The 23419-nt window shown below is 49.9% G+C and overlaps 1 protein-coding gene across 3 annotated transcripts; it reads left to right on the plus strand.

Annotated features, from left to right (window-relative positions):
- Positions 1–15273: 15273 nt before the first annotated feature.
- PTCRA (pre T cell antigen receptor alpha) lies at positions 15274–23419 on the plus strand. 3 transcript variants are annotated; one of them, XM_063707265.1, is made up of 5 exons: positions 15274–15348; positions 19800–19842; positions 20726–20928; positions 21811–21855; positions 22842–23419. In XM_063707265.1, the coding sequence occupies exons 1-5, from the start codon at positions 15291–15293 to the stop codon at positions 23261–23263; spliced, it is 771 nt and encodes a 256-aa protein (XP_063563335.1). In that variant the 5' UTR covers positions 15274–15290; the 3' UTR covers positions 23264–23419. The 3 variants fall into 3 exon arrangements, with proteins under 3 accessions (XP_063563335.1, XP_063563334.1, XP_030868292.2); XM_063707264.1 differs by lacking the exon at positions 19800–19842 and having other exon boundaries at positions 20608–20928; positions 22797–23419; XM_031012432.3 differs by lacking the exon at positions 19800–19842 and having other exon boundaries at positions 20608–20928.

Genomic DNA, 23419 nt, shown 5'->3' on the forward strand with positions numbered 1-23419 from the left:
AACTTGTCCTCCTAAAGCGACTCCCGCTATTGCTTCAGCCATTAGCATTGCCTTTATGCATAGCTCCTCCAATCCCATCACAAGCCTTCACTTATTCTGTAATTACATCAACTCCTGCTGGAACTTTTCTTTTTAATGGCTTTATGGCCGATTGACATTCTGGATTTGCATTTTGATAGGCCATTAATTCTACAATAACTTTTCGGGCGTTATCATCTGTAATAGATTTTTGAGCAGCATCTTGCAACCTTGCCACAAAGTCTGGACATGGCTCTTTAGAGCCTTGTCTAATTGAATTAAAAGAAGGGCAGGTGGTTCCCAGGTCCTGAATTTTTTCCCAGGCCCTGAGGCAAATAGCCCTTAGGTGTTCAATAGCCCTTAGGTGTTCAACAGGTGTTCTGCATTACTGATTGTTGGTTAATGGTGCTCCAATTTGGACCTGTTCCTAGCAATTGGTCTGCATCTATATTAACAGTGGGGTTAGTAACCTGATTTTTTCGTACCTGTTCTTGTACTGCATCAATCCGCCAGGGTTTAAACTGTAGAAACTGAGAGAGTGAAAGGGAAGATTTAGCCAAAATTTCCCAGTCATAAGGAATAAGTCTATTTCCATGAACAATGGAATCTAATAATGTTCTCACATAAGGGGAGTTGGGTCCATATTGTTTAACTCCTTCCTTCATATCTTTTAACATTTTCATGGTGAAAGATTCATATCTAGCTTCAGTTTGGACAGACGCTCCTGCTAGAGTCCCTTTCCCGGCCGGTATCGGTTGTAAAATTACCGGGAACTCCCATGCCTCAAGATCTCCCTGTTTACTGGCTTTATCAATAATTTCATGCAGTGTACGACCTTGTCCACTAGGTGGTGCGGTAGGATTAAACACCACTGCCGTGGGTTGCTGGTATGGTGCCGTGCTATTTGGCACAGGACACACCACTTGAGGTCTGTATTGAACCTCTGGAGGCGGCCGATACTGAAGGTTGGCTGGCGGCCAGTACTGATAAATTACTGGTGGTTGGGTCATATTTTCTACCAGCTTATATTGTGGATACTGCATCTGAATTGGCATTGCCGGGATAGAGACTCTATCCTTTTCTACTTGATATTCTCTTGGGGTTTGTACTCGTCTAACCTCCCTTTGAGGTTGTAATGTTACAGGTATCTGAACCACGGGAGGAGTTGATGGCCATCGTGGTTTAGGCTCTGATGGCCCCAATAATTCTGGACCTCCTTCCCCCAATTTTGATTATTCATGATATATTACCTCCTTTAATTGATTGTAGTCAACATTCTGCGTTGACCAAGCCATTACAGACTCTGCTACATATTTACAATGTGAACTTTCCATTCCTTTCCTAAACTCTGTCTCTGTCTCTTCTTCACAATCTATTACACAGCTTTCAGGGGCAGCAGAAATGCTATCTTCTTCTGTTTGAAACGGTTCTAAAGTTGCTTTAATAATGGCCCAATCATTCCATACTGTAAGTGGGATGATTTTACCTTCCCTATTTGCTTGTTTTAATTCTTTGCCAATTTTTTTCCCAATCTTTTAGATCTAAAGTTCTCTGTTCTGGAAACCAGGGGCAAAATTGTTCTATTGTTTGAAATAGCGTAATTAGATTTTCTGTAGAAGCCCTAACTCCCCCTCTTCTTAAAAGAATTTTAATGAAACTGAGATAAGAGGCATATTTACTTTCAGTTTGTCCCATTGTTACCCTGGGTTCCTCCGAGCACACAAGCTTACCGCAAGGCTGACGGTGGACGTACTCGGGAATCTCTCGTCGACTGTCCTCAATGCTCACGTTCTTAACGTACCTTCACCTTAGAGAAAGGCACCCACGTTGGTGGCAGATGAAGGGGTGGCCTGCCCCTCCACACCTGTGGGTATCTCTCGTCAGGTGGGACGAGAGACTAAAAAAAGAAATAAGACACAGAGACAAAGTATAGAGAAAGAACAGTGGGGCCCAGGAGACCGGCGCTCAGCATACAGAGGACCTGCACCGGCCCCCGTCTCTGAGTTCCCTCAGTATTTACTGATTATTATTTTCACTATCTCAGCAAGGGGAATGCGGCAGAACAGGGTGATAGCGGGGAGAAGGTTGGCAAGAAAACATGTGAGCAAAGGAATCTGTGTCACAAATAAGTTCAAGGGAAGGTACTATGTCTGGATGTGCACATAGGCCAGATTTATGCTTCTCTCCACCCGAACATCTCAGTGTAGTAAAGAATAACAGAGCAGTATTGCCACCAGCATATGTCGCCTCCAGCCACAGGGCGGTTTTCTCCTATCTCAGAATAGAACGAATGTACAATTGGGTTTTATACTGAGACATTCTGTTCCCAGGGGCATGCAGGAGATAGAGGCCTTCCTCTTATTTCAACTGCAAGAGGCCTTCCTCTTTTACTAATCCTCCTCAGCACAGACCCTTCACGGGTGTCGGGCTGGGGGATGGTCAGGTCTTTCCCGTCCCACGAGGCCATACCTCAGGCTGTCTCAGTGGGGAGAAACCTTGGACAATACCTGGCTTTCCTGGGCAGAGGTCCCTGTGGCTTTCCGCAGTGCATTGTGCCCCTGGTTAATCGAGAATGGAGAATGGCGATGACTTTTACCAAGCATACTGCCTGTAAACATTTTGTTAACAAGGCACACCCTGCACAGCCCTAGATCCCTTAAACCTTGATTCCATACAACACATATTTCTGTGAGCACAAGGTTGGGGCTAAAGTTGCAGATTAACAGCATCTCAAGGCAAAACAATTGTTCAGGGTACAGATCAAAATGGAGTTTCTTATGTCTTCCTTTTCTATGTAGACACAGTAACAGTCTGATCTCTCTCTCTTTTCCCTACAAGTTTGGCGTAGGCTGGGTATGGTGGCTCATGCCTGTAATCCTAGCACTTTGGGAGGCTGAGGCGGGCAGATCACCTGAGATCAGGAGTTCGAGACCAGGCTGACCAACATGGAGAAACTCCATTTCCACTAAAAATACAAACATTGGCCGGGCACGGTGGCTCACACCTGTAATCCCAGCACTTTGGGAGGCCGAGGCGGGTGGATCACCTGAGATCAGGAGATCGAGACCATCCTGGCTAACACGGTGAAACCCTGTCTCTACTAAAAATACAAAAAAATTAGCCAGGCGTGGTGGCGGGCACCTGTAGTCCCAGCTACTCGACAGGCTGAGGCAGGAGAATGGCGTGAACCTGGGAGCGGAGCTTGCAGTGAGTGGAGATTGCACCACTGCACTCCAGCCTGGGCGATAGAGTGAGACTCCATCTCAAAAAAAAAAAAAGAATTTGGCCTTTATCCCTGGTGCTTGGGAGGGAGACTCAATCCTTAGAATTTCTCAAGTACTAAGACTGATATTTATGGCCCAGATAGTTTATGCTAATTAGGTGACTCATCGTGGGCCATAAGCGGTTTCAGGATAGGAGCTGACCATATCAGAAAGACCAACTCTGTGATTAGAGATTGGGGATTCAATCCACTTGAGGTTCAGGGAGGGGAAATGGAACTGAATCTCCAGCCAGTGATTTAATCAACTATGCCTATGTAACGGAACTCTGATTAAAAAAAAAGAAAGAAAGAAAAAACTCTGGATGCAGGCTGGGAGTGGTACCTCACACCTGTACTCCCAGCACTTTGGGGAGGCCAAGGCAGGAGGATTGCTTGAGCCCAGGAGCTTGAGTCTCCAACCTGAACGAGAGAGCAAGATCCCGTTTCTACAAAAAAGAATAAGATTAGCCGGGTGTGGTGACATGCACCCGCAGTCCCAGCTACATGGGAGGCTGAGGTGGGAGGATCATTTGAGCCTGAGAGATAAAAGCTGCAGTGAGCCGTATCATGCCACTGTGCTCCAGCCTGGACAACACAGCCAGACCCTGTCTCAAAAACAAACAAACAGGCTGGGCATGGTGGCTCACGCCTGTCATCTCAACACTTTGGGAGGCCGAAGCAGGCGGATCATGAGGTCAAGAGATCAAGACCATCCTGGCCAATGTGAAACCCCGTCTCTATTAAAAATACAAAAACTAGCTGGTTGTGGTGGCACACACCTGTAATCCCAGCTACTTGGGAGGCTGAGGCAGAATAATCGCTTGAACCTGGGAGGTGGAGGTTGCGGTGAGCCAAGATCGTGCCACTCCAGCCTGGGTGACAGATCGAGACTCTGTCTCAAAAAAAAAAAAAAAAATACAAGCAACAGCAAAAAAACTTCTGGATACAGAACTCTGGAGTGCCCTGGTTGATGAACATATGGAGTGTCAGAGGGCAGAGGGTGACATAACCTGCCTGATTCCACAGGGAGAGGGCATGGTATCTCTGCATTCAGAACCCTCTCACACTTGCCCTGCATGTCTCCCTGGCTGGTTGTGCTGATTTCTATCCTCCATGATAAAACTGTAATCATAAGAATAGCACTTTCCTGAGTTCTGTGAGTTGTTGTAGTGACTTATTGAATCTGAGGGGGATCATGAGAAACCCCCAAATTTGTAGCCAGTCAGTCAGAAGTGTGGGTGACCTGAGAATCCGCCTGACCTTGCAGCTGACCTCTGAAGTAAAGGCAGTTTTCTTGGGGATTGTGCATTTTAACTTGCGGGGTCTGCACTAGCTCTGGATGGTGAGTGCCAGAATTGAACCGCAGTATGCCAGTTGGTAGTTAACAGAATACTACGCGATGGAAGAACTTATCCCGTCTGTGGCCTGGGTCAGTTCCCCGGGCAGACTCCTTCAGTTCTTGCCCTAAGGATTTCTTCCTAACTCACCAGGTTCACTTTCTTTCCCAGATGTCCTTGGCCCTGGTTCTACTCCCAAGATCCTTGCTGGGAGGCTCTGGTCTCTTGCTATACCATTGCCTCCTTTCCTGCCAGCCAAGTGCAAGATGAAAGCATGCCTATGATGTCAAAACGGACTTGGGTGTTCTCCCAGCCACAGTAAAAGTCAAATGTCCTCAGAACTAGGGAGAATGATGTGCATGTGGTTGGGAAGTGGGGGATCATCTCAGTGTCATTCTTAAATCTTCTCTCACATTCTTTCATTTTGTCCACAGCACAACCCCATAAAATGATCAGGACAAGTTAGGAATTAGGGATTGACAAGAAGGACCTCAAACATCACTGAGTCCAAACCCTCTTAGATAGCTAACCAAGTCCATGAAAGGAAGTAACAGCTGGGTTTGGAACCGAGGCCTCCTGACTCCTAACCCAATGCTCTTCCATTAAACCAGGCTGCCTCCCCTTGATGGGGCTCAAAGGCCCCTGCCCTGTGGGCAGCCATCTAAGCTCATGCACTGCTGCAGATATGCATGCAGAAGGCAGCAAGAGAAAATAAGGAAAATTGAATAAACAGACAGAGGCAATGGTATTTCCCATCCAGGTAAATCTAGAGCCTCTCCTTGAGTCAGCCAGGGCACCAGAGGCCAAGAGGTTATTTCAGCAGGGGGTAGCAAGGCCAGGTATCAACCTCTAGGTCTAGAGATAGGTTCCAAACATCCCTAAGCTCATTTATAATTCGTCAGACATCTTTCATCGGTTATTTAGATATTTCTCGGCCAGGCGCAGTGGCTCATGCCTATAATCCCAGAACTTTGGAAGGTCAAGGCAGGCAGATCACTTGCAACCAGGAGTTTGAGACCAGCCTGGGCAACATAGCAAAATCCCATCTCTACTAAAAATACAAAAAATTAGCTAGGCACGGTGGTGCACACCTGTAGTCTCAGCTACGTGAGAGGCTGAGGTGGGAGGATCAATTTAGCCTGGAAGGTCAAGGCTGCAGTGTGCCGAGATCGTGCCACTGCACTCCAGCCTGAGCAATGGGAGTGAGACCCTGTCTCAACAGATATAGCTAGATAGATGATAGACAGATAGAGATAAATAGATAGATAGACAGACACGGCCAGGTGTGGTGACTCATGCCTGTAATCCTAGCACTTTGGGAGGCCGAGGCAAGCGGATAACATGAAGTCAGGAGTTCGAGACCAGACTGGCCAACATGGTAAAACCCCATCTCAACTAAAAATACAGAAATTAGGTGGTGTGGTGGCTCACGCCTGTAATCCCAGCACTTTGGGAGGCTGAGGCAGGTGGATCATCTGATGTCAGGAGTTCGAGACCAGCCTGGCCAACATGGTGAAATTCTGTCTCTACTAAAAACACAAAATTATCCAGGCGTGGTGGCGGGCACCTCTAATCCTAGCTACTCGGGAGGCTGAGGCAGGAGAATCACTTGAACCCGGGAGGCAGAGGTTGAGGTGAGCCGAGATGGCGCCACTGCACTCCAGCCTGGGTGACAAAGCGAGAATCCCTCTCAAAAAAAAAAAAAAAAAAAGAATCCCTTGATGGCAACTTGAAGGAGCCCCTCATCTCCTCCAGGCACAGGCACATGTGACTAAGGACAGGATCAGGATGTCATTGTAAAGGTTGCCGAGATTCAGTGCTAAGTAAATGCTTAGCCCTCCAAGTCTCTTATGCTAAAGTAAGGGCATTGCTGGGAACGGTCTGGGAGCCTGAGATGAGATGGAGACATTTAGGCAGACATGAATAAGACTGAGAACTTTGAAACCCCAAATTCCCTTGAAATCCTCATGTCTATAGAGATAAGTTCCTGTAATACTGCTCCCTCCTCCCAAAACATCAGCCTCAGAACCCTCCCTGCCCCCATCCCTCTTGGGCCCCAGGCCCTTCATGAGTTAGGTCCCAGCACAGCCCACGGAGAAGCACAAGGTCACGCTGAGAGGGGGACGCCAGGCTGAGTTACAGGCCTGGCCAGCTTGTCTTGGCAGAAGCTGCAGGAGCATGTGTGGGAGTGTGTGCTGAGGGAGCTAGACCAAGGTGCGGGGATGGAAGCCTTGGTTTGGCCAAACTCATTGCCGTGGATCCTTATCCAGGATTTGGGATTTACTGTGTTGGCCTGAGCACCTGGGAGGAGAATTAATAGTCGGCTAGATTGGCTAATTAAAGTCTGGATTAAGTAGTAGCCTACAGTTAATAAGCATGAAATGCCAGAACTTCCCTGGCATTCTGTAGAAGAAGGAATCAGAAGTCCCCGGGAGACGGGAATGCTGGACTGGATCTATGATGCGCACCTTCTTAGCCACTGCTGCCACATATTTTAGGAGGGTCTGGAAAACACTCCCTTTATGAAAGCATTAAGAAATGCATTCGTGAGGGCCACCAGCTCTGAGGGCCACTTGCTCTGATGACTGTCCTGTCTTGACTAGAGAGCTAGTGGGGTGTGCTGGATGGATCAGTGGAACTGGATTCCCTGATCTCAATAAGAATAATAGCATCTTGGTGGTACAAAGGCCAAATGGTGATGCTTACTTAACAAAGGCAAGGTGGATATAATAGCCCACAACAAGGCAAAGGGACTAAATCATCACCAGGTGGACAAGATGACAGTCCTGTGGACGATGGTCAGCTGCTTTCCCAGCTGCCCCCAGGGCTTGTGCAAAGATATAAAGTGGCCATGGTGACAGGGATGGAAGCTATGTCTGGGCTCAGTAACAGAGTCTTCTCCTCTCTGAGGCTGATCTGGCTGTGGCCAGTGCTGAGCGTCAACCTCCTCACAGCCCAGTGCTGAGTCCCTGATTGGGCATCATTCTCACCTCATTGTAGATTGGTTTGACTGGGTCCTCCCATCACGAAGGGGCTGTATTTTATCTTTATGAGGATAGGCACATATTTCATGTATGAATTTGCTGTCTCTACCTACAGTGCTTCCATCAGCACCACCACTCATGGATTTACTGAATGCCATATCCATCAGCATGGCATTCAACATAATATAGCCTCCAACCAGGGAAATACATGTTACAGCCAAGGAAATGTACAAATGAGCTCACACTCAATGAATTCACTGGCCTTACCATATACCCCATGGACCAGAAGCAGCTGGCTGGATAGAACGGTAGATTGGCCTCTATTAGAGCACAGCTCGGACACTACCTCTGGCAGGGTAGGGTGCTACTCTACAGGATGCAGGGTGTTTTGTTTTTTGTTTTTGAGATGGAGTCTTGCTCTGTCGCCCAGGCTGGAGTGCAGTGGCACTATCTCAGCTCAATGTGACCTCCGCCTCCCGGATTCAAGTGATTCTCCTGCCTCGGCCTCCCGAGTAGCTGGGACTACAGGCACCCCGCCACCACGCCCAGCTAATTATTTATATATATATATATTTGTATTTTTAATAGAGACAGGGTTTCACCATATTGGCCAGGCTGGTCTCAAACTCCTGACTTTGTGATCTGCCCACCTCGGCCTCCCAAAGTGCTGGGATTACAGGTGTGAGCCACCATGACTGGCCGATGCAGTATATTTTTTAAATCAAAACCACAATCATATATACCACCAAGAGGGAGGGGTGGCAGAGGCCTCCTCACTATTACATCTAAAGTCTATAACCACTAGAAGAATTTTTTTGTAGAGAGAGGTCTTGCTATGTTGCCCAAGCTGGTCTTGAACTCTTGAGTTCAACCAATCCTTCACCTCCCACCTTTTTTTCTTTTTTTTTTTTTGAGACGGAGTCTCGCTCTGTCGCCCAGGCTGGAGTGCAGTGGCGCGATCTCGGCTCGCTGCAAGCTTCGCCTCCCGGGTTCACACCATTCTCCTGCCTCAGCCCCCTGAGTAGCTGGGACTACAGGCGTCCGCCACCGTGCCCAGCTAATTTTTTTTGGATTTTTAGTAGAGACAGGGTTTCACCGTGGTCCCGATCTCCTGACCTCGTGACCCGCCCGCCTCGGCCTCCCAAAGTGCTGGGATTACAGGTGTGAGCCACCGTGCCCGCCTCACCTCCCACCTTAACCTCCCAAAGTCCAAAGTGCTGGGATTACAGGCATTAGCCACTGTGTCAAGCCTCAAGTATAAATTTTTTTGGGGGGGACAGAGTCTCGCTCTGTCGCCCAGGCTGGAGTGCAGTGGTGTGAGCTCGGCTTACTGCAACCTCCACCTCATGGGTTCAAGCAATTCTCCTGCCTCAGCCTCCTGAGTAGCTGGGTAGGTGTGTGCCACCACACCCGGCTAATTTTTTATATTTTTAGTAGAAATGGCGTTTCACCGTTTTAGCCAGGATGGTCTCGATCTCCTGACCTTGTGATCAGCCCACCTCCCAAAGTGCTAGGATTACAGACGTAAGCCACCACGCCCGGCCCCCAAGTATAAACTTCTAAAGCACTTGTTCTGATTCCCACCCACTCTACAAGAAAGAGCCCCTCCCCCAGGACCCCGCCCTCTAACTCTGCACTTATACTTGGGTGTGTGGGCTTGTGTGTGTGGGCGTGTGTGTGTGTGTGTGTGCGTGTGTGTGTTGCTTAGGCACAGTATCTGTTAACACTCTGGGTCCCCTACCTGTCTCTTCCCTCTTGACTGCTGAGAGCATCTCTTTTTGTCTGATTATCCCCAGCCCCAATTCCTGGCATAAAGCAGAGACCAATAGGTCGGGCCTGGTGCCTAACACCTGTAATCCCAGAACTTTGGGAGGTCGAGGTGGGCGGATCACGTGGTCAGGAGTTCGAGACCAGCCTGACCAACATGGTGAAACCCTGTCTCTACTAAAAATACAAAAATTAGCCAGGCATGGTGGTGTGTGCCTGTAATCCCAGCTACTCAGGAGCCTGAGGCAAGAGAATCGCTTGAACCTGGGAGGTGGAGGTTGCAGTGAGCCAAGATTGTGCCACTGCACTCCAGCCTGGGTGACAGACCGAGACTCTGTCTCAAAAAAAAAAAAAAAAAAAGGCAGAGACCAATAAATGGTTCTGAATGAAAGAATGAATGAACATTTTAGGCTTGTATACTATTTCATCGTGCATATCCACCATATTTTATTTAGCTATTTCCTTATCATTGAACATTTAGGTGATTTTTTTTGTTATAAATAACACTGTAGCTTTTCATTTGATAAATTAAATAGGTGTGCCCCTGTCAGCATTCCTGAAGGGGACTTTTTTTTTTTTTTTTTTTTTGAGACAGAGTTTCGCTCTTGTTGCCCAGGCTGGAGTGCAATGCGTGATCTCGGCTCACTGCAACCTCCACCTCCCGGGTTCAAGCGATTCTCCTGCCTCAGCCTCCCAAGTAGCTGGGACTACTGGCGCGTGCCACCACACTCGGCTAATTTTGTATTTTTAGTAGAGACGGGGTTTCTCCATGTTGGCCAGGCTGGTCTCGAACTCCTAACCTCAGGTGATCCGCCCGCCTTGGCCTCCCAAAGTGCTGGGATTACAGGCGTAAGCCACTGCGCCCGGCCTACTTTTTCTTAATTTTATTTTTCATATCCTACGTGGCTCATCTCAGCTTTCCATGGGCCCTCGGTTTTCCACCGGTACATAAGAAAAAATGGAGGGGAGGTATCAATTAGCGTGAGCACCTGCCATGCCCCAGGCACGCAAATGGGCGCCCCTATTTCATTTCTCTGCCCCAGCAGCCTTGTGAATGAGCTTTGGAAGAGACAGCCCTGTAAACACATCACCCTGCTGAACTGCCGCCTCCAGCTGGCTCCACCACTGGCCTGCTAGGGTATCTTCGGCGTTTCAACTTAGTTTTTCTGGGCCCGTTTCCTTAGCCGGTAACACCTGGTGGGATGGTTGTGAGGATTAAATTAGATATCTGGGAACGAGTCCTGGCCAGCGAATGGTAGGTTCGCCCAAGTCCAGTTAAAAGGCCGTGCGCCCAGGGCAAGGCGTCTTCAGGGCCAGCAAGACTATGGGGTCCGAGGGAGACTCGGGGATCTCAGCAAGAGGAGACCAATGTGAAGAGCAGGCAAGGAACGCTTCCAGGCTGCGGTGGCCAGGGACGCCTGAGTCCCGCGGGAGCTGGAGCGGACAGGCGGAAGGGTCAGCTACTGCAGATACAGGCGGCTGGCTCGGGGGCGGGGGTGGAGGGGGTCTTCCTCCTTCCGGTTCTTGGGAAGATCCTGCAATCTGAAAGAGGCAGGAGAGCTCTTTCCCCATCTGTAATGTGGTAACGGAGCCCGGGCCAGCTCCTCCCTGGGCTGGAGGGTGGGAGAGTCGTTAGGGACACCTGCCCCGCTCCCTCCCCCTCCCGGGGGGGAACCCACCGCGACGGCGCGCACCTGGGCGCGGGCTGTGCCTGGGAACGCGCGGGGCCCGCGGCCTCCAGGCAGCCCTGGGAAAGCAAGGGCTGGGAGCGCAGCCCTGGAGGCAGAGTGTTCCCTCAGGACCGTCAGGAGAGCGCCATCCACAGGATTATTAAAATAGCCATCCAGACGGAAATCGAGTGAGGCTGGCACCAGACTAAAGAAGTTTCAAGGCCAGGCGCGGTGCCTCACGCCTGTAATCCCAGCACTTTGGGAGGCCGAGGCGGGCGGATCACCTGAGGTCGGGGGTTCAAGACCAGCCTGACCAACATGGAGAAACCCCACCTCTACTAAAAATACGAAATTAGCTGGGCATGGTGGCGGTGACTGTAATCCCAGCTACTTGGGAGGCTGAGGCAGGAGAATCTCTTGAACCCGGGAGGCGGAGGTTGTGGTGAGCCAAGATCGCGCCATTGCACTCTAGCCTGGGCAACAAGAGCGAAACTCCGTCTCAAAAAAAAAAAAAAAAAAGAAAGAAAGAAGGAAAGTCTCAAAGAGATATCTATGTTCATAATGGATATCATTATGAACTCCTGGCCTCAAGCAGTCCTCCCTCCTCGGCCTCCCAAAGTGCTGGGATTACAGGCATCATCAAGTAAACTCTTTAAATGATGTTTGGTGCTTCAGCCTCTTCCTTTGAGGTCAATACCACTTTAGCTATCATTAAGTCATGTTCGTGATAGCTAAAATGTGGAAGCAGCCCAGTGTCCACCCACAGATTAATGGATAAGCAGAATGTGCTCTATACATACAATGAGATATTATTCAGCTTTAAAAAGGAAGAAAATTCTGACACGTGGTTCAACATGGATGAAACTTGACATGTGCTAAGTGAAATGAACTGGTCACAAAAAACAAATACTGTATGATTCTACTTGAATGAGGTAGTTAAATTCATTTATAGAAAGTAGAATGTTGGTGGCCAGGCACGGTGGCTCACGCCTGTAATCCCAGCACTTTGGGAGGCCGAGGTGGGCAGATCACTTGAGGTCAGAGTTTGAGACCAGCCTGGCCAACATGGTGAAACCCTGTCTCTACTAAAAATACAAAAATTAGCCGGGCATGGTGGCAGGTGCCTATAATCCCTGCTACTCGGGAGGCTGAGGCACAAGAATCACTTGAACCTGGGAGGTGGAGGTTGCAGTGAGCCGAGATCACACCACTGCACTCCAGCCTGGGCGACAGAGTGAGACTCTGTCTCAAAAAAAAAAAAAAAAAAAAAAAGAAAGAGTAGAATGGGAATGGTGGTTGCCACGGTACAGAGTTTCATTTTTGCAAGATAAATTCTAGAGATGGATGATGGTGATGGTTGCACAGCAGTATGAATGGCCACTGAAATGTATGCTTACAAATGGTTAGGATGGCCAGGTATGGAAGCATGCCCCTGTAGTCCCAGCTACTCTGTAGTCTGAGGCCATGAGTTTGACAATCACATCTGTGAATAGACACTGCACTCCAGTCCAGGTAAAATAACAGGATCTTGTCTCTTTTTTTTTTTTTCTTTTTGAGCCAGAGTCTCGCTCTTTCAGCCCAGCTGGAGTGCAATGGCACCATCTCGGCTCACTGCAACCTCTGCCTCACGGGTTCAAGTGATTCTCCTGCCTCAGCCTCCTGAGTAGCTGGGATTACAGGCACGCACCACCATGCCTGGCTAATTTTTGTATTTTTTAGTACAGACGGGGTTTCACCATGTTAGTCAGGCTGGTCTTGAACCCCTGACCTCGTGATCCACCCCCCCCCCCCCACCACTCGGCCTCCCAAAGTGCTGGGATTACAGGTGTGAGCCACCGCGCCCAGCCAGAAAAAAATAATTTTTTAATAGTTGAACAACAAACCACAAAAAAATTACAGAGGCCTTTAGACAATAATTTTAAGGAAATAAATGTAAATTTGGGGGACTGGGTGCGGTGGCTCAAGTCTGATCCCAGCACTTTGGGAGGTCAAGGCAGGCAGATCATTTGAGCTCAGGAGTTCTAGACCAACCTGGGCAACATAGTAAAATCCCATCTCTACAAAAATACAAAAAATTAGCCAGGTGGTGGCACACGCCTGTGGTCTTAGCTACTGGAGAGGTTAATTTGGGGGTGAGGCAGGAGGATCGCTTGAGCCAGGGAGGTGGAGGTTGCAGTGAGCCTTGACTGTACCACTGCACTCCAGTCTGGGTGACAGAGCAAGACCCTGTCTCAAAAAAAAAAAAGTAGCCGGGCGCGGTGGCTCACCCTTGTAATCCCAGCACTTTAGGAGGCCAAGGTGGGCGAATTGAGAGGTCAAGAGATCGAGACCATCCTGGCCAACCTGGTGAAACCCCATCTCTACTAAAAATACAAAAATCAGCTGGGCATGGTAGCGCACGCCTGTAGTCCCAGCTACTCTGGAGGCTGAGGCAGGAGAATCGCTTGAACCCGGGAGGCAGAAGTCTCAGTGAGCCGAGATCACACCACTGCACTCCAGCCTGGTGACAGAGAGAGATTCCATCTCCAAAAAAAAAAAAAAAAAAGCAAATTTGGAAAAGCTTTTATGAACAAAGATGGCCATTGTCCCAAACTGGAAACCCAAATGTCTAACAATAAAGGAATGGCTGCTGTAACAGAATGTCTGATTAAAAACAAAAGGAGGCCAGGCACAGTGGCTCATGCCTGTAATGCCAGAACTTTGAAGGGTGGATCACTTGAGCTCAAGAGTTCGAGACCAGCCTGGCAATATGATGAAACCCAGTCTCTGCAAAAAACACAAAAATTTAGCTGGGTGTGGTGGCATGCACCTGTGGTCCCAGCTACTTGGGAAGGTGAGACAGGAGGATCGCTTGGGACTGGGAGGCAGATGTTGCATTGAGGTGAGATCACGCCACTGCACTCCAGCCTGAGTGATAAAGCCAGACTGTCTCCAAAAAAATCCAAAAGGCTGAGGTGGGAGGATTGCTTGAGCCCAGGATTTCAAGAGTGTAGTGAGCTGTGATCGCATCACTGCACTCCAGCCTGGGTGACAGAGTAAAAGCCTGCCTCTTAAAAAAAAAAAAAAAAGTTAAAATGGTATAATAAATGCCAGGCATGTGGCTCACACCTGTACTCCCAGCACTTCGGGAAGCCAGAGCAGGAGGATCGCTTGAGCCCAGGAGTACGAAACCAACATAGGCAACAAAGCAAGACTCCATCTCTACAAAAAATCAAAAGAAAAATAAATTAGCTGGGTGTGGTAGCGCATGCCTATGGTCTTAGCTACTCAGGAGGCTGACGAAGGAGGATCACTTGAGCCCAGGAGTTCAAGACTGCAGTGAGCTATGATTGTACTGCCACATTCTAGCCTGGGCAACAAAGAAAGAACCCCATCTCTAAAAAAAAAAATTAAATAAATAAAAGGAGGGCTGTAACAACATGGCAAAAAGTTTACTGGGCATCTTTTTTTATTTTTATTTTTTGAGATGGCGTCTCGCTCTGTCGCCCAGGTTGGAGTGCAGTGGCACGATCTTGGCTCACTGCAAGCTCCGCCTCCCGGGTTCACGCCATTCTCCTGCCTCAGCCTCCTGAGTAGCTGGGACTACAGGTGCCCGTCACCACGCCCGGCTAATTTTTTTGTATTTTTAGTAGAGACGGGGTTTCACCGTGTTAGCCAGGATGGTCTTGATCTCCTGACCTTGTGATCTGCCCGTCTCAGCCTCCCAGAGTGCTGGGATTACAGGCGTGAGCCACCGCGCCCGGCCCTGGGTATCTTTTTGCCTATAATAAAGCCAGCCATCTAAAAACAGTTCAAGCCCTGGCTCTGGTACCTGTCAGCTGTGTGGCCCTGGGCGGGTCCCTCACTCTCTGTGAGCCTCAGTTGCCTCACCTGTGAAATGTAACTCAGTGGTTGAGTGGATCAAGTGAAGGGCTGTATGTCAAGCCCCTGTCAAGCCACCTGGTGCTCCGTGTCCTGTGGATGGTAGCTGCCCTGAAGCGGGACTTTGCAGACTGAAGTGCTGTCTCTTCAGAGGGAGTGCAGGTGTCCGGCTCCTGGTGTGGGAGAGGCACCCTGTGCTCCCTGGCCCGTGAGACAAGATTGGGTTTGGGGGCCAGGGCAGGAGTAGGGGCCCGTCACCAGGGGAAACGGCTCGTGGTAGAGCAGCTGAGGTGCAGCTGGGCCTGTGGCCTAGAAGGCAGTCTTGTGGGTGCCTCCTCCCCCAGCCGCAACTCAGGTCTGTAGCTGGGTCCTGCCTCCTTCTGAGTGGGCCATGGCCGGGACATGGCTGCTACTTCTCCTGGCCCTTGGGTGTCCAGCCCTACCCACAGGTGAGCCCCCTCTTTGCCTTCCTCTCTGTCCCTCCTCAGTCTGCCCAAGCCCATCCCCTCACTCTGGACCTCCCTGGGTATTGATGGGCTGCAGGGAGGCAGGACAAGAGACATTTAGGGACCTCTGGGGAGGGTCCCTCTGGGGAGGGTCCCTCTGGGGAGGGGACCTCTGGGAAGGGGACCCTATATAGAGGGTCCCCACTATACTCTTCCCATTGTACTCTTCCTCCCAGCCACCTTGCTCTGGGGGCTCCCATGTCCTCCTGCCCTGGAGCCCACAGTGTTGATAGGGAGGCTGCCCCTCTTAGAGGTATAGAGAAATGAGAACAAACTGGATGGGCATCCATAGAAGGTGGGGTTAGGGTAGCCAGTGTGTGTGATGTGATATGCAATGATGTCATATGGGTAACAGTGTGAGGTCCTGTCCTGTCCTTCTTGCCCTCAGGATGCCTGCCCTAGTTCAATAGGACTCAGGGTGTCTCAAGTTCACTCCCAGCTCACCCTTATCAATGGGCTCAGGATAGGTCCCAAGGCCTCTTCCCAGGGTATTTACCCCCAGCCCTCCCACGATCAAGGCTGGAGCCAAAGGACTCATGTTTTGAGGGGAAAATTCCAGCTTCATCTAGAAGCATGTGCATGTGTGCATGTATGTGGTGGGGGAAGGTCCATGACTTTTGAGTCAGGGGGGTCTCCTTGATCTAGAGCTGGCCCCAAGTATCTCACAGGCACTCCTTCATCAGGGAGATAAACCACACCTATGTGGAACACGCCCATGGCAGGAGGCCTGAGCTCGGGAAGGAAGTAACCAGGGTAAGCAGGGACAATCCTGGGATGCTTCATGGAAGAAGTGGAAGCTGAACTCAACTTGGGGAATGTCTCTATCTATATAACTGAAAAGGCTCTGGAGGTTGAGTCCTGGAGCTCGTGCCCAGCCTTCTCTACTACCTTTGTTTGCAATGCCTTATTAATATTAATATCAATAATTACACTAATACTTATCTGCCAGGGCATTTTACACTTATGGCCTTTACTCTTCACAACAATTTTGCTGGGCTGGTATTATTAACAGCATTATATTATTATTATTATTATTATTATTATTATTTATTTATTTATTTTTGAGACAGAGTCTCGCACTGTCACCCGGGCTGGAGTACAGTGGTGTGATCTTGGCTCACTGCAACCTCCACCTCCCGGGTTCACTCGATTCTCCTGCCTCAGCCTCCCGAGTAGCTGGGATTACAGGCACCTGCCACCACGCCCAGCTAATTTTTTGTATTTTTAGTACAGACGGAGTTTCACTGTGTTGGCCAGGCTGGTCTTGAACTCCTGACCTCATGATCCGCCCGCCTCAGCCTCCCAAAGTGCTGGGATTACAGACGTGAGCCACCGCACCCAGCCCGTTATATTATTATTATTATTATTATTATTAGACAGAGTTTGCTCTGTTGCCCAGATTGGAGTGCAATGGCACAATCTCAACTCACTGCATCCTCTGCCTCCCAGGTTCAAGCGGTTCTCCTGCCTCAGCTTCTCAAGTAGCTGGGATTACAGCCGCCCACCATCATGCCCGGCTAATTTTTGTATTTTTAGTGGAGACAGGGGTTCACCACGTTGGCCAGGCTGGTCCCGAACTCCTGACTTCAAGTGATTCACCTGACTCAGCCTCCCAAAGTGCTGGGATTACAGGCATGAGCCACTGGGCCCAGCCTAACACCATTATATTGATGAGACCATTGGGACTCACAAAAAATATTGTTCCTTCAACCTAAATAAATAAATAAATACATAATGAAAACAAAACAAAACAAACAAAAAGAGTCAGAAAATTGGCTGGGCGCGGTGGCTTACGCCTGTAATTCCAGCACTTTGGGAGGCCAAGGCGGGCAGATCACTTGAAGTCAGGAGTTTGAGACCAGCCTGGCCAACATGATGAAACCCCATCTCTACTAAAAAATACAAAAATTAGCTGGACATGGTGGCAGGTGCCTGTAATCCAGCTACTTAGGATGCTGAGGCAGGAGAATTGCTTGAACCCGGGAGGAGGAGGTTGCACTGAGCCAAGATCCCACCACTGCACTCCAGGCTAGGTGACAGAACCAGAATCAGTCTCAAAAAAAAAAAAAAAAAAGCCGGGCATGGGGCTCATGCCTGTAATCCTAGCACTTTGCACTTTGGGAGGCTGAGGCAGGTGGATCACGAGGTCAGGAGTTCAAGACCAGCCTGGCCAAGATGGTGAAACCCCATCTCTACTAAAAATACAAAAATTAGCCATGCGTGGTGGTAGGCGCCTGTAATCCCAGCTACTCAGGAGGCTGAGGCAGGAGAATCGCTTGAACCCCGGCGGGTGGAGGTTGCAGTGAACAGAGATCCTGCCACTGCACTCCAGCCTGGGCAACAGAGTGAGACTCCATCTCCATAATAATAATAATAATAATAATAATAATAATAATAATAATAATAATGAAATAAAATAAAGACTCAGAAAATTAAGTGAATGAGTCAGGAGTCACGCTTAGCTCTGTCTGAAGCTATGTCCTAGACGGTCCACTGTGTCACATGGCAAAATCTTAGTCATCCTTCAAAGTGAGATGGTTTAGGGGATTTGGAGTCACAGAGATCTGAGAGTTCAAATCCTGAATGGACAACTTACCATTTATGTGTTAGTAGGATAATTTTTTCTTTTTTTGAGATGGAGTCTCGCACTGTCGCCCAGGCTGGAGTGCAGTGGTGCAATCTTGGCTCACTGTAAGCTCTGCCTCCCGGGTTCACGCCATTCTCCTGCCTCAGCCTCCCGAGTAGCTGGGACTACAGGTGCCTGCCACCATGCCTGGCTAATTTTTTGTATTTTTAGTAGAGACGGGGTTTCACCGTGTTAGCCAGGATGGTCTCTATCTCCTGACCTCGTGATCCACCCACCTTGGCCTCCCAAAGTGCTGGGATTACAGGCTTGAGCCACAGCGCCCAGCCATGACTTAGTTCTTAAGATTATTAAATAATACACCTATACTTCAAATGGGTGAATTGTCTGGTATGTGGACTATATCTAAACAAAGCTTTTTTTTTTTTCACTCTGTCACCCAGGCTGGAGTGCAGTGACGCGATCTCAGCTCACTGCAACCTTTGCCCGGGTTCAAGCGATTCTTGTGCCTCAGTCTCCAGAGTAGCTGGGACTACAGGCACGTGCCACCACACGCAGCTAATTTTTTTGTATTTTTAGTAGAGACGGGGTTTCGCCATGTTGGCCAGAGTGTTCTCGAACTCCTGACCTCAGGTGATCTGCCTGCCTTGGCCCCCCAAAGTGCTGGGATTACAAGCATGAACCACCACACCCAGCCTTTTTTGTTGTTGTTGTTGTTTTCAGATAGAATCTTGTGCTGTTGCCCAGGCTGGAGTGTAGTGGCATGATCTTGGCTCACTGCAACCTCCGCCTCTGGGTTTAAGCGATTCTCCTGCCTCAAGCCTCCTGAGTAGCTGGGACTACGGGTATGCACCACCACGCCCGACTAATTTTTGTATTTTTAGTAGAGATGGGGTTCCACCATGTTGGCCAGGCTGGTCTCAAACTCCTGACCTCAGGTGATCGCCCTGCCTCAGCCTCCCAAAGTGCTAGGATTACATGCGTGAGCCACCGCACCCAGCCAACAAAGCATTTTTTTTTTTTTTTTTTTTTTGAGACAGAGTCTTGCTCTATCGCCAGGCTGGAGTGCAGTGGCGTGATCTAGGCTCACTGCAACTTCCGCTTCCCTGGTTCAAGCGATTCTCCTGCTGCAGCCTCCCAAGTAGCTGGGATTACAGGCACACACCACTATGCCCACCTAATTTTTGTATTTTTAGTAGAGATGGGGTTTCACCATGTTGGCCAGGATAGTCTCGATCTCCTGACCTCGTGATCTGCTCACCTTGGCCTCCCGAAGTGCTGGGATCACAGGCATGAGCCACCATTACCGGCCAACAAAGCTTTTTTTTTTCAAAAAAAAAAAAAAAAAGGCTGGGTGTGGTGCCTCACGCCTGTAATCCTAGCACTTTGGGAGGCCAGGGCGGGCAGATCACCTGAGGTCAGGAGTCGGAGACCAGCCTGACCAACATGGAGAAACCTAGTCTCTAGTAAAAACATAAAAATAAAAATTAGCTGGCTTGGTGGCATGGGATCTTGGGAGGCTGAGGCAGAAGAATGGCTTGAACCCAGAAGGCAGAGGTTGCAGTGAGCCGACATGGTGCCACTGCACTCCAGTCTGGGAGACCTAGCAAGACTCCGTCTCAAAAAGCAAGCAAACAAACAAACAAAACTACAGGCTACAGAAAAAGGCTGAGAATAAAAGAAAAAATACCCAAGCACACTCCACTTAGATTAACAAACGTTTAACATTTTGCCATATTTAAATCAGACTTTTAAAAAAAGAAACAAAAAGTTACAGATATATTTGAAGCCCCTTCTAATCTCATTCCAGGTCCTGTTTCCTTCCCTTCCTCACCAGAGGCTGCCACAACAGGGTATTACAAGTATTTTTTTTACACATCTACTGTCTTTCCCATGGAACTGAGTTCCTTGAGAGCAGGGACAATGACTTACCCAATGTTGTATCTCTAGTTCCTGGCACAGAAAGGGGCTCGGATATCATAGACAAGTGGATGGAAGGAGAGGTGGGTAGATGGATAGATAGACACATAGATGAAAGGCAGAAAGAACAGATGGAGGTGGCCGGGCATGGTGGCTCACACCTGTAATCCCAGCACTTTGGGAGGACGAGGCGGGTGGATCACAAGGTCAGGAGATCGAGACCATCCTGGCTAACACATCTCTACTAAAAATAAAAATAAAAATCAGCCGGGCGCTGTGGCGGGCACCTGTAGTGCCAGCTACTCAGGAGGCTGAGGCAGGAGAATGGTATGAACCCAGGAGGTGGAACTTGCAGTGAGCCGAGATCGCGCCACTGCGCTCTAGCCTGGGCAACAGAGCAAATTTCCGTCTCAAAAAAAAAAAAAGAAAGAATACATGGAGGATAGATGGCTGATAGAAGAAAGGATGGATAAACAGGTGAGTGAATGAAAGGATGGGCAGATGGAGGGGAGGAAGGGTGGCTAGATGGGAAAATGTAAGGAGGGAGGAATGGATGAGTGGCTAGAAGGACATGTAGATGGATGGTGGAAGGATGGATGGATGGAAAGACAGAAATGTAGAACCCTAGCCTACAACACAATGCTGGCCTGGGAGGCCAAAAGCTGGTCTAGCACCCACAGGTACATGGTCTCTTGCAGGTGTGGGTGGCACACCCTTTCCTTCTCTGGCCCCACCAATCATGCTGCTGGTGGATGGAAAGCAGCAGATGGTGGTGGTCTGCCTGGTCCTTGATGTTGCACCCCCTGGCCTTGACAGCCCCATCTGGTTCTCAGCCGGCAATGGCAGTGCACTGGATGCCTTCACCTATGGCCCTTCCCCAGCAACGGATGGCACCTGGACCAACTTGGCCCATCTCTCCCTGCCTTCTGAGGAGCTGGCATCCTGGGAGCCTTTGGTCTGCCACACCGGGCCTGGGGCTGAGGGTCACAGCAGGAGTACACAGCCCGTGCAGCTGTCAGGTGGGGATGGAGCCTGGGCCCTTGCGGATGCTCCCTGTCCCCTTCCACACACCAGGATATGGTTGGAGGGAGGGCAGGCTCCAGGCCACAAAGGCATGAAGGGTGTCCAAGTGCAGAGCCTCCGGGTGAGGTGATGCCTGGGCTCAGGGGAGAGTGGCCTCAGGGCCATGAATTTTGGGATTTGCAACTGCAATATCTGTTTGAAATCCAGGCTTTGCAGCATGGCTTCCAAGGATAAAAATGCCTCCTTCCACCTAGGATTCATTATACACACATAGATAGATCACCCTGTGTACATGACACCTTATAAGGACCAAACTAATTAACAAATCACTACCAGTTACTGAGTGTTTACTCTGTTCCAGGCAGTGTTCTACAGACTTCACATTTATGAGACAGGTCATATAATTCCCTCAATTTTACAGGCATGGGGAGGTTAAGCAACATGTCTAAAGCCAGCTATTTTTGTTTCCCCCTCCATTGTATTTTGAAACAGTCAGCTATTATTATCACTGACCAGATGACTTACTTCCTCTCTAGGGATTATCTCAATTTTGTCATCTTTCAAATGGGAATGTTTGTTAACTAAGTGCCCTGACTTCCAAAGAATGCTGCGAAGACAGTCAGTTCCTCATCTGAGAGTTCCGGGCACCCCAGCCTCCCCAGGGCACAGAACAGGGGACACTGCAAAGTGAGGGATGTTTGGGTCCTCAGAGGACTTGCAGCAAATGGGCTCAGGGTTTCTGCTGCTGGCTCACTTGTCCATTTACCCCAAATGCCTCAACACCCACCCTGTGCCAGGGCCTGGGCATAGCACTGGGGATGCCCTCCAGAGTGCATGGCCCATCCCCAAAGACTCATTCCCTTCTCCCTGGACAACAGGAGAGGCTTCTACAGCCAGGACCTGCCCCCGGGAGCCTCTCAGGGGTGAGTACTCCGGGCAAGGGGTGGGGAATAAGAGGCTGAGACCAGGACCTTGGGCCCGGAGGGTGGGGCATTCAGCTCTGGCCTAATGGGTCTTACACTGGAGGTCAGTAGGTGTCCCATGTAGAGGCTGTCATGCTAGGTTGGGGCACTGGCTAGCATGGGCCTCAGTCTACCTAGCATAAGATGGGGGTGAATCCTTTGACCCCAGCCTAATTCCTGGACATTAGTTGAGAAGCACAGGTGACAGCTAACAGAGGGGTCTTTGGAGTCCTCCTTGGGCAGCCCAGGCAGGGGGATCTCAGCATTAGAGGCCGTGTAAATGGGAGGCTGTCTGGGATGATGGAAAGAGCATGGACGGACAGTCATGAAGTTGGGCTGTGGTCCAACTCTGCTTCCTGACCAAATAGAGAATTTTGAGGCCGGGTGCAGTGGCTCACACCTGTAATCCCAGCACTTTGGGAGGCCAAGGTGGGTGGATCACGAGGTCAGGAGTTTGAGACCAGCCTGGCCAACATGGTGAAACCCTGTCTCTACTAAAAATACAAAAATTAGCCAAGCGTGATGGCACACGCCTGTAGTCCCAGCTACTCAGGAGGCTGAGGTAGAAGAATCACTTGAACCCGGGAGGTGGAGGTTGCAGTGAGATGAGATCGTGCCACTGCCCTCCAGCCTGGGTGACAGAGTGAGACTCCATCTAAAAAAAAAAAAAGAATTTTGAGCTAGTTACTCTCTGCATCAGATGCTAATTAATTCCTGCATGGCCCCCACCCCTACCCCCATAATTGTTGGGGAATAAAATAAAATGAAGGCCGGGAAGGTATTTATTATTACCAGTAAGAACGGAGGCTAGACACCGGGAAGGACTTTCCCTGGAGGAGGGGGTGAAGGGGACGGGCAAGGGCAGAGGACAAGGCCCTCTCCTCCGTTCTCTCCGGGGGTAGGGGGCTGCGGGCTCCTGCGGGCTCCTGAGCGGTTCCTCCTCGCAGGGACACCGGGTGGGGCGCTGTGGCTGGGGGTCCTGCGGCTGCTGCTCTTCAAGCTGCTGCTGTTTGACCTGCTCCTGACCTGCAGCTGCCTGCGCGACCCCGCGGGCCCGCCGCCTTCCCCCGCAACCACCACCCGCCTGCAAGCCCTCGGCTCCCATCGACTGCACCTGGCCACGGAGACTGGGGGACGAGAGGCCACCAGCTCACCCAGACCCCAGCCTCAGGACCACCGCTGGGGTGACACCCCTCCGGGTCGGAAGCCCGGGAGCCCAGTATGGGGGGAAGGGTCTTACCTCAGCAGTTACCCCACTTGCCCAGCACGGGCCTGGTGCTCAAGATCTGCCCTCAGGACTCCTTCCTCGAGTCTTGGAGCATTTTTTGCGGGTGACCTGCCTCCTCCTCTGCAGGCTGGAGCTGCCTGAGGGCAGGGCTCTACCTCCCCTGCATCACACTGTGTGAGGCTGTGTCTCTGCCATCCAAAAGGGGGCCCCTTGAGAATGGTGATCCACCCAGTTACAGGGGCATTTAGGGAGCAGATGACTGAGAACATTAAAAAAGAACTTAAATGACACAGCAAA

Source organism: Gorilla gorilla, chromosome 5 (assembly GCF_029281585.2).
Source record: "Gorilla gorilla gorilla isolate KB3781 chromosome 5, NHGRI_mGorGor1-v2.1_pri, whole genome shotgun sequence".
NCBI lineage: Eukaryota > Metazoa > Chordata > Mammalia > Primates > Hominidae > Gorilla > Gorilla gorilla.

Bases quoted from the DNA above. Each gene is read 5' to 3' on its own strand.
- PTCRA (XM_063707264.1), top strand. From the start codon at position 15,291: ATGGCCGGGACATGGCTGCTACTTCTCCTGGCCCTTGGGTGTCCAGCC. The intron at 20,929-21,810 runs GTGGGGATGGAG...CCTGGACAACAG, and splicing joins ACAGCCCGTGCAGCTGTCAG to GAGAGGCTTCTACAGCCAGG. The intron at 21,856-22,796 runs GTGAGTACTCCG...CTCCGGGGGTAG, and splicing joins CCCCCGGGAGCCTCTCAGGG to GGGGCTGCGGGCTCCTGCGG.